The sequence below is a fragment of the Homalodisca vitripennis genome, chromosome 3 (assembly GCF_021130785.1).
Source record: "Homalodisca vitripennis isolate AUS2020 chromosome 3, UT_GWSS_2.1, whole genome shotgun sequence".
Classification (NCBI taxonomy): domain Eukaryota; kingdom Metazoa; phylum Arthropoda; class Insecta; order Hemiptera; family Cicadellidae; genus Homalodisca; species Homalodisca vitripennis.
The window spans coordinates 91,362,803-91,386,134 of NC_060209.1; the positions used below are offsets into that span (position 1 = coordinate 91,362,803).

The 23,332-nt window shown below is 34.3% G+C and overlaps 1 protein-coding gene across 2 annotated transcripts in view; it reads left to right on the forward strand.

Annotated features, from left to right (window-relative positions):
- LOC124357175 overlaps positions 1–22,632 on the forward strand; it is a 72,930-nt gene extending 50,298 nt beyond the window's left edge. The window contains exons 3-7 of one of the 2 annotated variants that reach the window (XM_046808695.1): positions 9,696–9,770; positions 11,261–11,701; positions 11,818–12,036; positions 17,568–17,871; positions 21,371–22,632. In XM_046808695.1, the coding sequence (XP_046664651.1) occupies positions 9,696–9,770; positions 11,261–11,701; positions 11,818–12,036; positions 17,568–17,871; positions 21,371–21,453 (1,122 nt within the window). In that variant the 3' untranslated portion in view covers positions 21,454–22,632. Of the gene's footprint in view, positions 1–9,695; positions 9,771–11,260; positions 11,702–11,814; positions 12,037–17,567; positions 17,872–21,370 lie in introns of both variants that reach the window. The other variant, XM_046808693.1, reaches the window with a different exon arrangement.
- The last annotated feature ends 700 nt before the right edge of the window (positions 22,633–23,332 follow it).

Genomic DNA, 23,332 nt, shown 5'->3' on the forward strand with positions numbered 1-23,332 from the left:
TCTCCGAACTGGATACAAAGCTTTGGACACAAAACGGGCTCTAATTTCTCTGCAAACTCCGCCTTTGTGTGGATGAATGGTGTCAAACTTGCTACAGAAAAGAGGGTCGCCGGCTTCAGTCGGACGTGACCGTGATGTCCATTCAGGACCGTGCGGTCCGACCGGGTGATGAAAGCGACGCCCAGGACTTAGTGGGCGATTAGGGACGCGCATACGGACAAGAATGGGAGCGAAAAATGCGATAGGTTGGACGTTCTGATTTACGAGATAGGCGGGAAATTAGAAAATCAAAATTCTGAATAGCAAGCCTACGAATTCTCTCTCCCACTAATAAGAGGCAGCTGAAACGATGCGAAACGACCTTGAGTTTTCTCCATAACAACAGTGTTAAATCTCATGTACTTTACAAAACTTCGTGCACTTAATATTTTAGTGTTTTGGGAGATATCTAATTTAAAAAAATACACTTAATAAATACGCTTTATAGCTTTTTAAGTATATTTTTTTAATATAGAAAAGTACAAAAAATTTGAAAAAATTTCCTCTGGTTTTCCTATAACGTTTAAGAATAATGAAAAACTGACAAGCGTGTGAATGAGCAATAATGATATATTTAAAATGAGACACATCCTATTATTTTACGATTTTAAATAAAGTCGTAAAAGTGCATGAGATGTAACACTGTTCTTATTTACCTACAATAAAGATGTCCGCAATATTGGCTGTTATTTAAAAAACACATTACAATATATACACACACGGGTTACACAATAGATTTAATGCATTAAATTTGTTCGGGCGTGAAAGTAAATAAACAGGTAATTACTAGTAACGTGAGCCGGAGCTGAGCTATGCTAATATGATTACTGTTATCTTACATGATATAATCGCTCTGGCAGCGCGACGTTAAGTAACGTTATTTGACTAAACTCGAAGCTGCTCTGCATTTATTATGGGCTGTTGCAAGATAACCGAATAAATGACAGGAGAAGCGCTTCTCAGACGGGGCAACTGCCATTAAAACGGTCCTTTACCCTGAGCCTTTATAGGGAGTTGTATTGCTCTCCTAGAGGTGGATAATCTAGAAAATAGCTTACATTTCGCTAGCAGCTCTTGCTCCCTGTGTACAATTAGCAGTCAGATTCAGGAGGTGGTGTCTAGCGAGAAGCGAGAAGCCTTATTCTATCAGTACAGTTCACTATCATATTCAGCATTATACATTTAAATTAAGGGTTTAAAAATAACCGATAAGTCCTATATTTCTAATGTTTATGTTAAGAAACCCCTGTTTCTTAGGGTTTGGAGAAAGGAACTTGAAGTAAAAGTTTTCAGAAAATATAATTACAAATAAATACTGCAATGTGTTATTTACTAGTAACATTTCCCATGTTTCTTTTCGACTGGATCTAACATATATTAATTTTATAGCTCAGGTTAATTTTTGAAATACCTAGTTTTATTTACGCAAAGCATTGATTTCAGATTTCATTGCTCCATTAGGAGTTTATTTTAAAACGTGGTCTTTAGATTGTTTTCAAATTTACACCATATTCTACTCATTTTCATACTAATATACTTGCTTATTATCCCATTATTATTATATTTTTTGAATAAAAACTTATATTTAATACATAAAAAACAATAGATATTAACAAAGGTGCTCCTTTTAGTTAATTATTGGATTTCCTTACATAGTAACAAAAAGAAGTCGAAAATGCCATTCAAATTTTGGTATTGCTGAGAGATAATTTATACCGGCATTTCATTGGCTACGTCCTAGTGTGCATTAGTATTGTGTTGAATAACTTCTCACTTTATCCCCGGAACTATTAGAATGGATCTAAGTTCATTTGGCACAAATAGGATTTCGTTGGCTTAGAGCTAGTTGGCGCACTGACAATTCTCGAATGTAAGTTGCTGTGATGTTTAACCTTTTGTATTTTCCTAAAATAAAACCCAATTCCAGTTGGCTGCCGGATTTACTGGACAAAACTACTTTAAACTGGGTTTCAAATAGATACGAGATGGCTTTCAAGGCTTTTACTCACGTTATATCCCCACAATTGAAAGGATTACAATTGCAATGGGTAATTGAATTTCTTGCAGGGTAGTAAAATCTAGTACTCAACTTAGATACCATCTTGGATGTACTATAAAAAAACAAACTCAGCTTATTACATCCAATCATATTTTTCCTAATGCTTGGGAATCATTTAACAATATTCCTAAACGAATGATGAGTACATGCAAATGCCACCTATACATACCTAATTCACATAGTTTCTTAGAGAATTGTTCGTTTTGATTACCCAAAATCTACACTATGGCAATATTATGTGACTGAATTCACCTATGCAGGATTATATTTAACCTAATCGTGAAGTGTAATTTTACCGTGAATGGTAAGTATTTTAAAATATACTTTTCGAGATTCTTTTAAACTTACTACTGAGGATTAACTGCATATAAACTGAAGTTGCAATGTAAAGTGTACAATTAAAACAAATATTAATACATTTTTATCTTTTATTCCACATGTAGTTCAAGGGAAAGTGATGAGTAACAAAATAACATTTTAATTTAAGTCAAAATATTCATGTTCAGTTAAAAAAAACGCGCCTGCGCATCAGCTGTGAGCAAGTGAACCAAATTTTGACTGGTCGATTTTACGGAATCCGGAATTTTGCTGTAGTTGTGAATACGTTTAAAAAAGAATTTACAATTAATTGTGATTAAAATTGTTGGTAAAATAGTCCTGATAAAACGGTACACACTACGCCGTTTAAAATGTCGAAAAAGATTGAATTTTAATTTTATTGTAAACTTGAAAATGGAGGCAGTTATAGAGCCCATAAGGGTCATTTAGTGATTAAGCAATTTGTCATGCAGGTCTAATAGGTAATTTTGGGAGGCTTATTTTATTTTCAGGTGTTTAAGAAACGGTTTTACATAAAATTCACTGCAAATTTATTCTAAAGAATTTTGATAGCTGCAGCATTTCACCATTTATGTTCCACTGAAGGGTAAAAATTACTATGTCACATTTCCATGTGAACTTTTCTTAGCAAGCTTTAGGTCAGATTTCAAGTAAAATTTTAATTTAAGCCATGGTTTTATGCTTTTACTCTAAACAAGTGTAGAAGATCTAGTCATGTTGATTATATTTTCACCATGTATATGTATTTAAATGGTAAAGATTGTCACAAATCACATTTCTGTGGAACAATTCATAGCTTCAGTTTAGAATAACATTCTAATTTAAACCATGATTTAATAAACGAATGAATAATTTTTTATTTGTACAAAAGTAAAGAGGCAAAATTAGGGCCACATGACCCTAACCATGGACAACAAATGGCATTCAAATCAAAGTCTCTCTTGAGTGAATAAACTGCGACGTACAATGTGCAGTGGGTGTAGAAAAGTTTGTAACACATTTTTGCAATGTGTATTTACTTTTGGAAGTTGCCTACCGAGAAGTTGGACTGTAACGTTGATGGCCTCCAACGGCTCCTCTGTGAATGGCTCTCCGATTCGAGATGTCGTTGGATTGTTCTCTCGGTACTTACAGTTAATTAATGGCCCATTACAGTTTAAATGGGAGCTCAAGAGACGATTGACTCAATTGACTTCTAAGCTCACTATCGTGTACAATCATTCAGCCAAGTGTCGGGATTTAGTGTTCGATCTTTATGAGATATTTGATCATCTTTGAGTACAGTTTATTTCGAAATCGACATACTCTAGAATATGTCTTGTAGGCATCAGTTTATAGTATAAACATTATTTTATATGTTTTGGTGCTTCTTTATTTATAGGATTATAAATTTCAATATTCATAAAGAGGGATAGGAAGTGAAATATGTACTATTTTAAAAAGTAATTTTTAATATCATCTACATTTTATTATTAATTTTTTTAGTATTAATGTATTAAAAAAGTAAATTTTAATATAAATCTACATACATTAAACAATGTATGAAGTGTAAAAATACTGTTGAGAATTGAAGGATTTTTGCGTGGTGAAGAGACGTCTTCCTCTAACGACTCTCTAAGAATACAGTCAAAATTTTTTTGTTTAATTTAAATAGTTGTTTCGGCTACGCTCATCCAATTATAATAGTTTGTCATAACATATAGTCACAATCGTGTATAAATCGAAGAGTAGTTTTAAGCCCGAGGTGTGGTTTGAAAGGAAATGTGAACATTTACAGGAAGTACTAATACAAGGAAAATTATAATAATCTATTCAAGAAAGAATAAGTTAAACTATAAAATAATCCGTTGCATAATTTTCACATCAAAGAAAGAGAGTTCGCTTTCAGTACATAGAAGACCAGCCGGTATCCGGACAGTAGACCCTAGGGGGACACTACGTTTACTTGCCGTCCAATCAAGACGATAACGTGATCAGGGGGAGCCTTTTTATAAGGGAAGGTGTTTTACTGCGTGGGGAGAAATCAGGTCCCGTAACGGCACTTCGGCGGCGGCTGACTGGGCAAGGGTAGGGCACGTTGAGGAAAGGAAAGGCGAAACTTTTTGCAAGGATTGCAGAAATGACCTTCACACTCCACTACACTGTTGTTGTTCTTCATGGGAAAGTGGACTCGACAAGTTAGATGTCAACATAAAGGGTGCGATTGTGTCGCAAGCCATACCGTGTGTCCTTTTACGATCCTTTTACGAAATTGTCAGCGTTGCTGTTTTGGGCTCTTTTTTTAGCCCGCGCCAAGCCACTCAAACTCTTCTATGGGTTTGATTGCTCTCTCAAGCATGTTTGATCAGATCCTCTTGAATGTGATTCTGTTACATTAGGCATTACGTGAGGAATATTTCTCTTTCGTCGCTAAAGATGCAGCACATTATTATACAAAAACATCATAGCGGCATTTAGAGTTTGATGGCTTTGTATATAAGTGTTTGCTGCGTTTGGGGGGAGGGGTGGTGGTAACAAATTGTACCCCAGTTGTGTAGTAGCTGATGGATAGATTAGGTGCATCTATCACTTGATATGTGTTGTAGTTGCAACAAAAAAATACTTTTCAGTAATATTTATGTTTTTAGACACAAACGATTTTACAACTGTTTTTCAGTCTCTCTTTGTTGCTCTGGTCCTTTTTTTTTTGGAACGATATCAGATTTCGCTTAGCAAATCGCAGAGTTCAAATTTCTTTTCTGGGTTCTATTCACGGGAAAATAGGGATTATAGACCTTTTAAATCCCAAAGTAGGCAAACCGATTTGCAATTTGATACCTTTAGCCTCGGAGTCTGAAATCATCTTTCGGGACTTTTAATGGTGTTGAGAGTGCAGGTGGTTTTCATTGCAGCTATATATTTTAATACCAGTTTGGCATAAACATGAACTTATTTTTTCATATTTTATAGTATATGTTATGAACGTAATTTTAGTTCATAAATGGGCGCACGAGACCGGAATATCCACAAATAAGTTTTATTCACACCGCGTCAACACATTTCACTTGTTCAACCTGTTTCAGTCTCAGTTGATTTGAAGAACTATCTGAAAATAATAATTGTGTTAGCAACGTTTAATCGCTGTGTTGGTATATAAATTTACTTTATTTTATACATAGTTTCACCATTCGTTAAGTATATAAGTTAGGAAATTATCAAAAAAGTTTGAAAACTGCGAAAATTGCTGATATTTTCCAATATAGCGGCCAACTTCTTTGTAATGGAACACTCATGATCAATTTTGATTTAAAATACAATTTTAAAACGTTTTTTTCATAAATTTCCTCGTTTAGAAGTTGAAGGCATTTAAAGTTTTATAATTTGACCTTTGAAGCACTGTAGGGAGGCTAATCAAATAACAATTATAGATTACTGTTCTTAAAAAAAGCATATTTTGTTTTTTTATTATTTGTGTTCTCCTTTATAAAAAATATTATGTCCATTAAATTATAATAGAGTTTAAAAAATCGTCAACTCTTGTCATCAACAAACTGTTACTGAATAAATCACGTGAGTAAGAAAATGAAACAATGCAACAATCGATTCTTATGTTTGTTTATGCGATATTGTATTTGTCTTTCCCACTCAATTGTTGGCAGTTATCGCTCTCTAGCGACGTCCAAAAATAAAATAAAATGTTTGACATAATTTAAATCCTCGACTTTAAATGAAATTTACTTACTTGGCCTATCTTTTATCATCATTCACTTCCTTTAAAAATTAGGTTTGTATCTAAATAATTTATTCCATCGTAATGTACCTACGTTTTATGTAATTCCCGAAAGGTATTCTGTAAATAAGGAACGCCGAATGGAGACTTTTCCCTTAGAGAAACTAAAACCGGGGTAGTAAGTAAACACAGACAGGACTGCGCGCCCCTGGGTGTCCCTGTATTGACAGGCCGGGCCGGCCAGCAGCAGCAGCAGCAGCGGCGGCAGCAAACAATGTTATCCAGTTGGAACCAACTTGTGAGCTGCTCGCCGGACTTAGTTCTGGATTATTACTGTTTGACACTTACTAAGCCCCAGATCTCTCCGGGGAGTTCGAGTCCGGACAAGTTGGTTTTCCTGCACCGAACTTCGATCGGGCTTTTGTGGCGCCCTCACGTGGTCGGTGTTTTAGCTAACTTTCCGAGCCGGTCAATATTTTTAGTCGCGTTCGTAGGTGTTCTGCTTCAGTTGAATTTTAGCTACTACTATTTGTAAGGGATTAAAAGTTACTAATTACACTACTGAGGATTAACTACATATAAACTGAAGTTGCAATGTAAAGTGTACAATTAAAACAAATATTAACAGAACTTTGTGTATGTACGTAAAACGAGTGGAGAAAACTAGAAAAAGTTTTGCTGATGTCCAAATAAATTTGAAAGAGTTTTTATTATAACGTCAGCGAGTAACATTTTTTGTGCTGGAATTAAAATACTACATACTGCCCGTCCCAGGAATACACAACTGAAAATACATCTCAGAGGTCCAAACCCATGCAGCTTTATTTGAACTTGTTTGGATAAACCAGAAAGGTCAAAAGAAATAACTCCATCCGATAATATTTTGCCCTTCTCCGATGTTTGTTTGTCTTTGATGTTATTTCATTTGGATTCCAGGTAGTTCTTTACTTTGTGTATTTGAATATGCACGTTTGCCAGTACCACCGAGCGCAGACTCAACGGTTTTGCTTTCCATCTGTTTGCACTCCGGGTTTGCTATGTACACACGTGGGGCACCTCGCCCAGTGCTTGACCTGTCAGCGACACTACTGTTCTAGCAGACTGACAGTCCAGGTTCACCAGGGACTGTTTCTGATCGTCTACCCGTTTGGGCTCTTTTGTTTTAAGTTCCAGTTTATCTTGAGGTAGCCTGTGCTTTGCATGAACATCTAGCAGTAAAAACCCTTTTGCTGTTTACATAATACATCTGGGATCATTCACTTAATATCTAATGGATGTTTCCGTTTCATGATGATTACAAAATCAACATTCAAAATGTATAATAATTTCTACGCCAAATCTAATAATAATTGTAGTGCTCGGTTATGCCATGCATAAATCAGCTCTAATATTATTTTTAACTATTAGTGATTAATAGTTCTAATACTAATAAATTTTTTTCATACACAATATTTGTTTTCGTAACAAAATAATAAATACTAATCATACTTTTCATAACAATATGTAAAATTATTTTTCCTAAATAAAATATTCAGTATGTAGTAATAAAATATAAAGTACGATGAACAATAATTATGCATACAGATAATATATAAATAAATAAATCTATAAGCTTAAACATATTACAAGATAGGATTTCGCCATACCACGTAGCGGAACAGGCGTCGGTAAAGTTGCTTGCAAAATTGCTACAATCTATACATTTCATTCTTCAGATCTCCTGCGGACATAGCGAAGGTCATACAGAAGATACATTTTTATATCCCCAAGACCAAAGAGAAATTCTGCCAACTTCCTGAGTGATAATCTTCAATAATGCAAGGCAAATTCCATAGTTAGACATGAACCATCATTAAAATCATTCCTCGTAGAAAATTTTCATGCTAAATGTAAAGTTCATTGATGAAATGTTTTCTTGATAACTCACCACATGATTCAATCACATTTTTGTTAATTAAGTAAGGTTTCATAGCAGTGTTAAAATAGTAAAAAATTCTGTGAGCTATGGAGATTAAGGCAACGCGAGAGAGCACTGAAATAACATCTTGTCACCAATTTATAACATTGACATTCTAATCTATCATTTTACTTTTATCCCTGAACCCTCATGTGATTGTACTCAATTTGTTAACAAATATAAATATTCTGCTATTTTCTCGTTGCGATCATGGTCACATACATATTCGCTAACGCCCAGCCAAATCCCATGTATGACATGTACTATAATGTTAATCAATGTTCCTGATATAAAAATGAAGCTTTATGCAATGGTCAGTTTGTTGTGCAGACAGACGGACATAAATTGTTCCAGCTTCTTGAGTGATAGGCTTCGCTAACGCTCAGCCAAATCCCATGGATGACATGTACTATAATGTAAATCAATGTTCCTGATATAAAAATGAAGCTTTATGCAATTTTTTAAGTCTATAGGTCAGTTTGTTGTGCAGACAGACGGACATAAATTGTTCCAGCTTCTTGAGTGATAGGCTTCGCTAACGCTTAGCCAATTAAATTACATTACCGTTTAAAAATGCTAAAATATAGTGGACAATATATTATTATATGATTTATAATGGATATATCCATTTGTAGTTAAGGAGATTGAATAACCTTCCAGAGTTGTTCAGTTACAGACACAGACAGAAAAATACTTTAGGGTTGTTGGACATAAAGTAGTTATATGATAGAGACGATGGTGTTACACATTCTACATACAGGGTGAGTTAAAAGTATGGTTACACTCTGTACAGTTTTTGATGGATAAAGATGGAGGGATGGAACTCGGGACACCATTATAGGAAATAGAAGTCAACTTTTTCATCGCTGTTACAACTGTGAATATTTCACCAAAATGGGATTTGACTTGGTATGGGGCGTCAGTGTAATGATCCATTAAGTGAAACCTCATTTGATAGGTCTGGATAAAAGAAGAAGGACAGTTGAACTAGAGCGTTCTATCTCAACTCAGTAAAAAATGGCAACTTTATTGGGTCCTTACATTTAAAACCTTTGAGCCACCCCCAAATCCCATTTGGGGAAATGGGCAAAGTTGTAACCATGATTAAAAAGCTCACTTCTATTTCCTAGAATGGTGTCATGACTTTCATCCCTCCATCTTTATCCATAAAAAACTGAATAGAGTGTATCCATACTTTTAATTCACACTGTATTTTGACGATGTCGCCAGCAGATACAGAGTACTTACGAAGTGATTTAGTTTTGGCAACGACAACAAAATAATGCATTGCAGAAGGCCAGGAACGCCAATGCGATCTGATAACGATGTACTATCTCTAGTACACACAGAGATTGCAGCTGACCGTCATGGACTTCACAGAAGTAAATGCAATCAGTGACCAAGAAGACGAACGACTCTTGTATCTGGCCGGTGACTGTGGTAGGTACGATGGCTCATCAGTCTGCTCTAGTCTGTCAACGTTGCTGCTGGGACGGGTTGACACTTCAGAGCCACTAATAAAGACAAAGTCCCTCTATAAATAACGTCATGTCTCCAGTGACACGTGGTAATTACGTGTATTTTGTTGACAGTGTTGGGAGAAGTGCCAACTGCTTGAGTCCAATTTCGTCGTGTGGGGCGCCGTCTGCTCAAAATCCGCTCTGTGTGTAAGTATACTGCAGCTTTGATCTACAATTATTTTGCTAATTCGTAGGACATTTGGATTTGTTAATATGTTGTGAAATTCGTATCAGATTGTGTTAGTTTACAACAAAGAGGGTTATAGTAGGATATTTTTTAATAATAATGAAAATCAAATGAAACTATATAAAATTTACGATCTCGTTTTATTTTATCATAATACTATTAAATCATTCCAATTCATGTATTCAATTACAATATTTTTATTGAGCTAAAACTGACAAATAGGTTGTAATAATCTGTATATGAAATTAATCGTACTTTTTCTATAATGAAATATGTATAGACTATTTTTTCTATTATTTTACTAAAGAAAAACTCACAATTATCCAATAATTTATCAAATTATTGGAAAATTGTGAGTTTTTCTGTAGTAAAATAATAGGAAATTTATATTCCAATAAGAAGAGCTCCTCCTCCTTCATTGCATGTATAGACTAATTTGGACAAAACAATAACATTACTAGAATTGATATCTTGGGAACTCCTCGATTGTTGAAGTTTGTCTATGTAACAATTTCACTACTTACACCTATTATGTTCTACTAATAATGTATGACTTTATCTTTTATTATTATTGGTTCAATATTTATAACTATATCATTTCAATACGTGTTTATAGCACATTGGCTATTTTATTTAGACGTTTTAAATCAGTTTGGTTTTTTATCTGCTCTTGATAAAGATGTATCTTTAAATGTTGTCTAAGAGCCGGCTGTATTGAAACGGCTTTGACGTTTCCCCTTTAAGAACCATGAGTCTAGCTCCTTTTGTGAATTTAAAATTAAAATGATTATGTGCAAAAAGATTTTCCTCTGAAAACCAATTAAAATATAGAAAATATTAAACAGCGCTTGGATGCATGTCTTAAAACGACACACCTACCACAATTCTACGACTAAAAGTAAGGTCTTAAAAGTTTAACATTGCAGTTAAAAGTTTACCAGCCCGCTCTTAATGTATTATTATGCATTGAAATACATAGGCTATATCTCTAATAGAGTATATAAATAATATAAGACATAATGTATCGTGATCTGCACAGCGAAATGCATATGTATTTAATTATTTTTACTATTACGATTCTATGGATTTTTAATGCAAACTCGTACTTAAAATCACACCCTCCTTATCGAAATAAAATGAATTCCAAAGGGTCTAGGCAATAACCTATTTTGTCAAATTTGTAACATTTTAACGAGAAATAGTGTAGTTATGTCTTAAATTTGTATATTAGTTAGTCTCTTTAAATTTAATTATTCGTTGGTAGTAAAATGAACACTCAATAAAACACGTATTACAGTTTCCTATCAGAATATATTCTGGAACGTTTTTGAAGTACTCGTATATAAAATATGGCCATGTTTATCTGCTCTCTATTAGAAATGAAAAATTAATTACTTTAGTAAAATTCTACTCAGGTGAATTATGGTTATATGTGTTTTTGTGACCCTAGTCCAGCGGGTGCCAGCTCGCCTGTCAATTCCACCGAGAAGGTTCGCCACAGCGGGTGCCTGTGCTGGTGACCCAAGGGCAGCAGGTCATCTCGCAGACCGGCCCCCAGGTCAGTTGGCCGCGGCCCGCGCAGCACGGTGCGCCCTTCATATACGTGCTGATGCGTCAGGCAGCGGGACAGCCGTGGCGTCAGCTGCTGCAGACAATGGAGCTGACCGCTAGAGTACCCGAGGTCACCTCGGGCAGTCTGCGGGTGCTTGTGGTGGGTCGCGAGGGTCTAGTGACCATCTACAGCCCTACCTCCACTCTCTCTGCTGCTGAGGAGGTGCTGAGGCAGGTCAGCAAAGAGGCGCTTCTGGCTCTGCGTCTCCCCAGTCCTGGCAGCAACAGAATCAACACCCAGCTCTTTTCTGAGCCTTCACAGAACCCTCTGGACATGTTGGTAAGTTGTTATGTTTGTTAGTTATACGGATTTAAAAACATTTTTAGACTCTTTTTATACTCTTTGAAACTATTACATGCAACGTAATTCTTTACGGTCGTGTTGGTTTCCAGAAGGATGTCGAGCAGGGTTGGAATTTGCGTCAACTGTCTCTGATACACCAGAAGGTGCTGGTGATCGCGGAGATCGCATGGAACCCCCAACCTACTGTGAAAACACCGGCCGTGTACTTCGTCACCTGGGAAGTGGACGGGGGCGGCCTGAGGGGTAACTTGTTCACGGACTCTACTTCTGTCACTCTGTCTCTCTGGCCTGATACCATCTACCACATCCAGGTCAGTACCATTGCTGTAAGAGAAATGAAACAGTTTTTTCCTTGTATTATTGTATGGGTTGTTAATATTGATAAATGCATTGGTTTCATACGTATACAGGATGTAACAAAAATTTCGACACAAACACAAACCTTAGTAGTATATTGTTCCATGGATCAAGAGGAGCTGCAAATGAAATGCAACCAATTGTCTACCTCTTTTCGTTTACTATCTGTCCTGTATGTCTTTTTTAGTTTTAATTTTAGAAACCAGTATATATACATATATATACATATATATATATATATATATAAATATATCACAATTGGTTTCTTGCAGTTTAAGATCAAGATACAAATTAATATTACATTGCCATACCACGTTTCAAGATGTGGAACGGAACGGTTGAAGTTTTTAAAGCTTACTGCCAATGCCGAAAAGAAAAGAATAACAAAGTTTATTATCATGTCAAAATATGTTTTGTTTATAGAGAAGTTTACCTATTTCATTGTGTTTTTCCAAGTCATAGTGGCTAACAATATAATTAAAACAACATTAGTAATGAGTAAACGGAATGGGGATAAAATGGGATGGTAGTGAATTAAAAGAGTAAGTAATGTTCCAGAATGATGGAGTTTCCAAATGTTTGAAATTGTTATGAAGTTATTACTTAATTTAAAAACAAATACTCCAATAATAATTGAATTTAATTGTGTGAGGCTTTTTGTTTTGAACAAAAAACATCGTCAGACCACTTAACTGAAATAAAATTGGTTGAAGTAATAATATAAAAATATTTCTACTTAGATAAAAATGTCATTAAAATCAGTGGAAATGTCTATTGACAGTACTGTTGTCTGACGTTTGAACAAACAATAGTACTTCTCGGTAAGGAGTTAAAGTTTTAAAAATTAGGAAGTATGTCTATTGTATATATGAAAAATAAAATAAAGGTTTAATTAGATTAAAACAATAATGGTGACTTTTGGAAAGGCCCAGTTCATTATTTACTAAATAATTTTGGTAAATATCGTTTCTTAAGCAACAAAGGAATTTTATTTTGGATTTCTTTGAATAATTTTGTTAAAAATTGTTATTTGTATTGAAAACGAATAAAATTGAATATAAAATTGAGTTTTTGTTTTTAAACTAAGTAATAAAGTCCAATAAAAAATAAGCTACTACACATTATTGAGAGGTATTGTCGCGTCAGTGTTGTGCAAATGAAATGTGTTAAGTGATAATGCATCTAGTTTCCCATTTTAAGTTGACAGAGACACATAGAAACCACCCTTTTCCTAGTAAACTGGAAGGGATATTTTTATATTGTTGTTATTCAAAAATATAAAACAACTTCTACTTAAAAAAAAAGAAAACACCGTACAGGGGGATTTCAATTTATATACTACGTACATTAGTCAGATTATAAAAATGATACATCTTAGTTTATTCTCCAACCGAAAATAAGAATATGTTCTTGGTCTAACATTGTTCTTAAAAATTTCAAGTTCATTTTACTACAGCCGACTCTTAAGGGTCGGTTATGAAGTAAAATGTAGTTATTATTAGTGGTTATCATAATCATCTTTCTATTTCTCAAAGCGGTACAAGAAGCATGGTGTGAGAGAGAGAAACATCAGACGTGTATCGATTGACCCCTTAAAATAAAAGTCAATCCAAACGATAGAACGAATCTACGCTACTATCGCACCACTATTTTTCCCCTTTACAGAAAAATATAAAAGTTTACTTTAATCTTTTTAATTGGCATGCTTATCACGTAATATCAATATTGTGGCGAGATAACGCCAAAATACCTCGCAGTGTTTAATTCTTGTAAATAAACATTTTTGAATTATTTAATTGGTGTCAACTTCACGTTTTACTTAAAACACTTGGAAGTAACTCTTTATGAAGAGAGAAGGTTAATTTATAAATACCAGAACTTCAGTTTACCATTTAATGCAGTTTATAGATATTGATTAGAGGGATCTCCAAAACTAAAATTAATGCTAAAGTAAATAAAGGTAGATGGACTTAAAATCCACCTTCTATTGTAGGAGACTTATAACAACGTGATTCGGTTTGAAAGTAAAATTAATTGGAACTTGAAATTTAAAATACTAGATTATGCTATGTAACCTGTAACCGGGGCGGACGGAATATCATTTATGGCGCAAGAGAAGCATGGAAACCCAATTACGATATTACGGTGTTGAAATTGGTACAGCATTCTGCACACGGAATGCTCGGGACAAAGTAATAACCAATATAATTAGTTCAACTGCACTCTAACTGTTCATTCCAATAAATGGTAATGAACGTGGAATACGTGAACTATCGACATTACTGATGAAGTGTTGTAATTAAATTTCAACTGCAAAACTGTGTTTGATGTGTTGTCAAATTAGCTAAACGATGGGCATTAGTATGGCTGTTATTAAAGGAATGAATAGTATATTGAAAACCTAACAGAGCAAGAGAACTGATATTCAATATTGATCGATTGGTTTGTTTGAATAAACTAGTCAGTCTGTGAACTGTGAATACCATGTTAAAAATATGATGTGAATAAAACGAGGAGCCTTGTCACCTATGTGTGCTTTGCAACCTTGGGTGTTAGGTGTTATACAATTGTCATATAAAAGTGTTAGTGATAAATGTACGTTAAAAGACAAATTATTAAACATGGAGAAGTAGAACCTGAAAAATTATTGTCAGCCATAGACACAAAAGAGACTTTGAAAAAAAAAATGAACAATCTAAAACTACAACACGACTGTTTTGCAGTTTCTAACAAAGAAATATAGTCCAGAAGCTAGTGCCAATATGCATTTTATAAATACACAAGCTGTTTTTTTAATCAATGGAGAAATCTCTCCTAAGAAAGGAGTTCAATGTCAGCCGTGCTAGTTTTTGGTGAAGGTCGTAATGGGAGAGTCCCAAAAGGGTTAGCCGTATGAAATTATATTTTTTATCAGATCGTTTTTTCCTTAGCTTCACAAATTTAACACCAGCAGTCTGAGACAAATTATGTACGTAGTCTTAAAGTGGCAACTTTATCTAATTGTCTGATAGTGATATAACAATTGTATGGCTCTGACGGTCAGTAGTAAGCATATCAAGGTATAAAACAATATTATCTGAGAAAATAATATCGTTTCTCATTTTTAACCCTTTCGATACATTGCTATTCTGACTTCCACCTAAACTAGTGCGGCTGACGATAGATTGTCTTTAAAAAAATCCTCTATCGATTTAAAAAAAACCTGGTTGTGAGCTTATACAGTTTAAATTGACTCTCACCTCCTAGACTAATTTTGTAGCGTGACTGTGATCTGTGCTTTGCACACACAACTTATGAAGAAGACAGAACCCTCTATTACTCTCTGGCCTTTTGCCTTAACATCCTTATATAACATTCTTTCAAGCCTATGCTTGTCGTTTATAATTAGATTTAAGCATTACATATAAAAGTACAAAGCATACTGTATAAACCATATGTCTATTATTCGTCAAACTTAAATGTTACCTGCAACAGATTACATATAGTATAATGTATTTTAAAGCAATGTATTTATTATAGCCTAGCTGAAACCAAAAAAATCATTAAACGTTGTTTCTAACAACTGTATTGTACGTGAATGACAATTTTGAAGAAAATCGAACCATGTCCATGGTTGTAATTGAATCAAAAATAAATTTTCACACAGGCGATGAGCCATTAAAACTGGACCTTACTCAACCCTCTTGGTGTATTAAACACACTATAGTAAACTCTTGCAAAACAAAGGACGATTCACAAACAATAGATATAAAGAAAGGGGTTGTTAAATACACGGATTGATTAAAGCAAAGCGTTTTGAAAATATAACAAATTCCACTTCACAAACAAAATTATCTCTGAAATAATAAAATCACCAGAAGTGAAGGGAAATCAAGTTAGGTTCTTGAGCATTTCGAGAGTGGAGGAAGATTAAGTTGAGATACAGGCGTCTTGTCAATACAAATCAAATTGTAGCCAATTTGAAACAGCTCGATAAACAACAACAAGGGACCTACCAAAGTACTCTATTGGTTCAACAAATCCCCTCTTCCCTCGACTCCCTTATCCCTCTTGTAAAGTGTATACTTTTATAACGTTAAATGTAATCATTGAGTACTGCGACCGTATTGAATCGAACTCTTTTTGTATTTACTTCTCTGTTTTCAGTTGACGTCTCCTTCCAGTTTCATTACATTAGTCTTTTACGCCATCTCCGTTTTGAATATCTCTTTTAATTGGAGTTCATCTTTTATAAATCCATTTTTACTGAAATATGGGTTTAGTATAATACTTGAATAAGTAAACACATATTGCTTGATTTAGAAAGTAAAGTACCAATTCTATTATTTGTAAATTAAAGCATCTATACTCACATATCTATAATATACTCCTGGTGTAATAATAATGTCTAACTAATCTTATGTCGTATGTTTGATTTCAAATTCAAGACCGAATTAGTGGGATATGTGACTAGTTTGCGTCACTAACCCTAATAAATTACTATTTCGGGTCCTGCCATTTCAGCCTGTGCCGAGGATGTGGATCCTTATTTCCTGATGAGGTCGTTGAAAATCCAAAATCTGATGGCCGTAGTTCCGATATGCTATAACCAAACATCTCGGCATGCTTGACGTTTCCTGTAGATCGTCTATCAACTGTTTAAAACGAGTACAAAAGTTGCCCATTATATTTGCGTCTATTGTCTGATCCTTAGTTAAGTCTCTTATTGTTGATGTCGATCTAATGGCATCATGTGCATAAGTTTTCTGTCTACTTTGCTATATTCATAAGGAAGTATTTTGGGATTCTCGAGACGAAAAATCAGGATAATAAATTTCTGGAAAGTTGTCTTATTGACGAAATTGTGTTGTGAAACCTATTTTCTAGCTCAGATTTTTCATTTTCTAATGATCTAAGTTCATAAATTAAAATTCACAATACACAATCTTGTATTATTTTTTATATTAGGTGTTGGAATCCCATCCTTAATTTTACCTAATTATAGAATAAGAAAATTAACCCTACTGGTAGCTATATAGGATATATCGGTGTGGTATATTGCTTTTAGTCATCATTGTAGCAATACTCTACAGGCAGTCACAATAAGTTAAAGCAATAAGCGTCCAACTTCTTATGCAAGGTATTTATTGACAACAGCAATAACCTCTAGGTATGACAGGCTGCATTTCTTCAGATAAGTATTATTAACCTTCTTGTAGAGAGCCAGTTATAGACAATGTTAAGGTTTGTAGTCAGAGTGCTTTTATATGTCTAGTATAATTTATAGACATATGAAATTGTATTCATATCGAGGCAATTCACTTATGCGGTATGCCACGTATTGGCGTATGCATCATATATAATCATCTAATCTTATAGTCTATCCATCAGCGCCGATAAAGTCAAGGAAAGGGAAACTATCGAAGGCTATACCCCGCCGCAGTTTTTAATACTCATCAACAGAAATCTCCTCTCTCCGTCTTCATAGACAGATTCCTTGTTGCAGGTGGAGGTTGTGAGACACGACTGGAAGCACGGCGCGAGTGGACAGAGTGAGGAGCTGGTGCTGGACACACACACGGTCCGGTCCCACGAGCCTCTCCTGCAGACCGACTCTACCGTGGCTATCCGTCCTCCAGCGTCGCCTGTCCCTCATCCTCACCTCACCGTGCTAGCGGGCGTCACTGCCTCCCTGGTGACTTTTCTCCTGGTCCTCGCGCTGTTCGCGTGGCGATGGTGGGGCTGCGGTCCTCCCGCCAAACATCTCGACCTGCCCACAGCCACTGTCGAGCCCTCACACATATACAGAGGTTAGTTACTGGTACATCCTCAGCTGTTATCTGCTCATTGTATAAACTCTGTCTCTCGCCGTCCCATGTAATGGGCATAATAAACTAAGAGAATTAGTCCAAAAACGATGCACTAATATAATACTAATAGATGTAATGAAACCATAAACCACTATTTAGGTGGTGCAAACGATTTTAGGTTGTAAAAATATATTTATATTTCAAATTTAGAGCTCTTTAGAATTCTCTGAATAAGTCAAAATTTTTCTTCATTAACTGTATAAGTATAGGGATTTAAACTATGAAATGTAGCTATTCTTTAAACAAGCCCATATAAAAACTTCTGAAGAAAAAAATGTGAAATTTAGCACTATGTGCATTAGTTATATATAACTTCATTAGCATATCGTATTTTAACTCATATATAATATGTCTATGTTATTATTAAATTTATGTTTATTATACATATAAATTAAAGGTAGACATATAGGTTAGGGCAGGTACATGTAGTATGCGTGTGTAGTGTGGGCTATAATACTTCATAGCCACCGGTCTCCAGACAGGGTATAATTTTTGGGCTGTATTTACTGGGACACACAGGGAAGGACGTATAAAAAACTACGAGTATTATATTTAAACTTGTGTCTAAACAAATAAATTACCCAGAAACATTTAATTGTGGATTCTTTTCTGATGTGAACTCATAATTTCTATTTGCTAATATCTTAAATAAAAATGTTATGGAAGAGTTTCAAATATTTGATTATGTATTAGTTCATGTTAAAAGTTATTTTATCCTAACCTTATTTATTTTCAATTACGACGTATATTACATTTTTGATACATCTATTCCTTGTCAGAAATAATAGAGTAACTACCGTGCAGTATTAAACTTATTTCTTTACTTTTCGCATTTGCGTTATTCACCATTTATACAGTTCTGCACTTGGAATGTATTGTGAATTAATTTATCATATAGTTAAAAAATATTATATTTCAATATTAAGATATTGTTCCTCACCATTCAAAAAGCTATTTGCTTCGAATCCTTGATTTTAGAATTTATTTAAAATATGGTACATACACATTTTAATGATTCTATATTATTATTTTATTTTTGTATATTTATTATATCTTTTATGTAGCGTTATCTTTGAATACTTTTAGGCGGTTTGTTTTAATAATTTTACATTGTAAAAATACGTTATTAAAAGGACCTCTAAATATCTCAGAAACTAGTCTGTGCAATATAGCTTTGAGAATGTCAGTCATTAGGTCACAAAATAACATGCACCGATCACACAACTATCTATTTGTACCGAGTTTCTGTTTTAATAAAAGATAAAGCGCGATTTAATCAATAGCGGAATAAAAGCTTTGGTTGAAAAAGAGGGAGTGAATTCTGACAAAACTCCTCAGCGAAGTATTAGATTACAAAATATCTCTGGATTTTAATTTCACAACGTCGCTTCAAGTATTTAACAAATCCCTGGAAAAAGACAATTTGTAACGTAAAGTTTTATATCCCTGTTTATTTATTTAGTTTTAACTGTGAAAGTTTAGCGATTCCGCAATTTATAATAATACCCCGCGTCAACAGTGTAGTTGCGTTTTGGATTAGGCATTCGCTACATATCAGTTCTTGAAGGGAACGTGTTGCAATGCATTCAGTCAATAATGGCTATCATAGCTTACGTTCTAACGACACGTTCTACCAGTCTCGCTGTTTTAGGTTATAGTCCGTAGGTAATCTGTTTAGACATTTTAGCTAGATATGAAGAAATATTGCGCAATTAAAACACTACAAACAGCAAATTTCTTTAAAAAATATTGTTGGTATTTTAGGGATTTTGAAGCAAGTTTTAGGTTTCAAACACTTATTTTATTCTATAATTTTAGTTGTAGTTTCGGATTGTGTTTGTTAAAGAATCATTATAAACTCATTGATGCTAGTTTAATATTTTTCCTAAAATAACCTTTTATAGTACAAGTTTTGCTCATGTTCATGTACAAAAACAAGTCACATATTGCTTTTTAGATACATGAAAATTAGAGGGATCTTCCATAAATCTGTCCCTTGACAACGTATAAAGAACCACGAGATAAAATTAACCATCCTTCTTGCCAGTAAACAATAACAAATCCCATGTATTGCCGAAAGTTTAGTTTAAATAATTTCTAAAATGCTAACAAATAGAGATTGCCCTTTATTGTAACATCACCTCTGCAATACATTTACACCTTTGATGTAAGATAAATTTCTATGGTATGTTAACCTGTGCAGTATCTCCAACTGTACGGTAGGAGACGCTTTTCCGGTACGTGTCCACCCTGTGCTAGGTTACAATTATATGGTACAGTGACAAAAATCCTCTTCCATAGAGATGCCTAAGTATCATAATCAACTGTTCTTTTTTGTGATTGTTAAAGTTCGTCCAAAGTTATGGATGATAGACTGTTACCTGCTTGGCTAATACTATCGCGTTTTATGACACAAGGATAAAAGACGCGATTTAACACATCCATTTGATTTCAACGAAAATATCAGAACGAATGAATTAAACACAAAATTAAAACTGAGTGTTCGGTGTAAGTAAAAATTACGTTTAAAAAACATTTTAATAATATGACCCGGGAATCTGTAAAAAATACTGACTTCAAAAAATAAAAATGGGGCACTACTTATTTCCCAATTAAAGTGGCAATACTTTTAAAACAATCTAATGTCAAAAATCTTAAAACTGCAGCTATTTTGTTTTTTTTTCTCCTGTACAATTCTTGTTATTTTTCTTCATTTATTTTTTATAAAGCTCTTTCTGTTCTGAGACTATAAAGGATCCTTTATCGTTCCATCTGTACGTACTTACGACAGATCCAAAAAGGGTTGCTTTGGGAGGATGTTATCAACACTCTACTTTACTTCTTTCGAGAGGGCGGGGTGGCATTCCCAAGCATTTGATTCAGGGTGTTTGCGTGGTGATGGGGAGGGGGTCGGTTGGGTACATGCTATTGGCCTTCAGGTCAAATCTCCACCAATTTGTAAGTGAGTGGCAACCAGCCAGAAACGGCACATCTAGGAACACTATTAAACTCGTTTTCGGAAGAGAAGCCAATTTTGTGAGAGGAGATGGCGGATGGACAGGTGGCGCGAGGTAGAAGACTTTCTAATACGCCGTCAAAGTCAAGGAATGGCTTATTTTACCCGACGAAGTTGCGGCTAATAAGCCCTCTGTAACACTTGGGAACCAACGGCTTAGAGGTGACTTCCAAACCATCACCAATGACCGGGTAGGCGGACCGTTGCGAGGACGGGTCGCTCAGCGGACACCTATCCATACAGCACTAACGCTCGACATTGCTTGAGCCGGTTATCAGTTAGGTTTCTCTTTTTACTGTGTTTATCTGTATATATATATATATATATATATATATATATATATATATATATATATATGACAATGTATTTGTAGCAGATATTTATTTTCGAACTATAATAATATTCTTTTGTATGATGTTGCAGTATACCCTCCTGCAGTGAGGCTAGACTCGCCATTGAAGCCTTCCACCGAGCCCATCCCCTCAGTTTGCGGGCACACCTCGTGATGTTAGACCGCCACAATGTCAGCTGTACATACCACATAGTTCCTACTGCAATGTACATTACTTCACCTGCGACTCGCGGTCGTACACAGTTTAGCTGTTTTATGTACGAATAATAATATTTCATTTAGCTTCTTAAATGTTAACTACTCATTCCTTAATCGCCTTCAGTATGATATGCAAATTCTTGGAACTACCTGACTATGCAAGCATATGTACAAACTGAATATACATGCAATAAATATGTGGACTTGATGTAAATGGCCGGATTCTGTATGATATAATTATTCATTGTTCAATGATTCAGAGTGTGAAATGTCATATAACTTACTACATTTTTGTCTAAAATGTTTGTTCGCATTAATGCAGTTTTAATGTTTCCCTGATGGATCTTTTATCGTATTATTATACTTTACAGTTTATGTGTTTTATATAAGTAAGTAAATGTTATCTATTAAAAAACAATATCTTAAGTACTATTTATACAGATTACAAAATAATATTGAGTTTGAAGTCACATTATTGGCTCAGAATTCAGTTTAAACTTCCACTACTATTTTGTATCGAACCCACAAGTATAGAGACCATACTTTTCAAACCATTTAGGAATTGGATATACATACACATTAGTTATACATAGCTCTATACATGTTCCTATTGACTTGTTTATTAGTAAAAAAATTAGTCCTATGAATAATATATCTGAGCCATTAATGACATAAAATTACTCATCAGTCAATTATGTTTTATATTAAAACTTGTGATTCTGTAATAAAATTATATGTTTAATTATAAAGAAATGTTTAGTGAATAAAAATCGCAAAATTATGTTTGAATTAAAAGAAAACAACCATTAATTTACTTATTTTAAGTGTTAGGTGTAAATATTTAAATACTTGAAATGTACTTTTATTTTGAGTCTCCTTTTGTTATACCCAAAATATGAAAATATGGAACTCAGAGTGTAACATAATTAAGTAATGTAAAGTAATTAGGTGTATCTCGATTTTGGAGATTCTCGTCCTCCTAGTCATGACCCAAGACTGAGTCTCATTGCTGTCTGTAGAAAGTTATGTATACAAGTACATGTAAGAGCTTCATTATCTGTATCCTATTGTAAATAGCTAATTTGTAATAATGTTTAATGTCAGTGTAAATATATGTCTATGATTTCTTTTGTAAGTGAGTGTTTCTCTCTCCTTGACCACTTTGATCTTCAAGAACGTGAATGGTTAAATTACTTAATCGACTAGAGACAAAATTTACAGTTCATTAATGACGGCTTACAGAAGGGTATTCGGCCAATTGAAGTGGCCGAATTATTTTTCGCCAAAAAAATATTTTACTTATTTTACGTTTTGGCCCCTTGATGTCTCATTACCCTAATTTGCAGCTGTTGATTTGAAGGAATAATCAAATGATAATTAATGATTGAAATAAAGTTTAAGCATGCAAAAACTAAACATTTCGCCACATGACGATGAAAACAAAGAAAACTGAACCTAACACCTCGTCAGAAGTAGCACAAACTAAAATAAAACACAACACAGTTCTACTGTTGAAACACGATACACGCCCCACAGCAGTCTGGTCTTGTTAATTTTGACACGTGTGTTGTTAACTTTGACTTGGGTCTATTCATTGCCATGTCTGTAGTTGTTTACCTTATTGCATGTTTATTGTTCAATCCTATATTTCAATACCGAACTTGGAAGAAGGGACAGATTTCAGTCCTCAAAAAGTTGTTTCTATTGTAACACAATGATGGCAAACTTCCATAATTCTGTTATCCTCCAATTTAAAGATTTTAATATATCGTAGTACCACATATTTTTAGAAAACACATGTCTTATTTAAAATGGACTGTTTCATAGTGTGATTA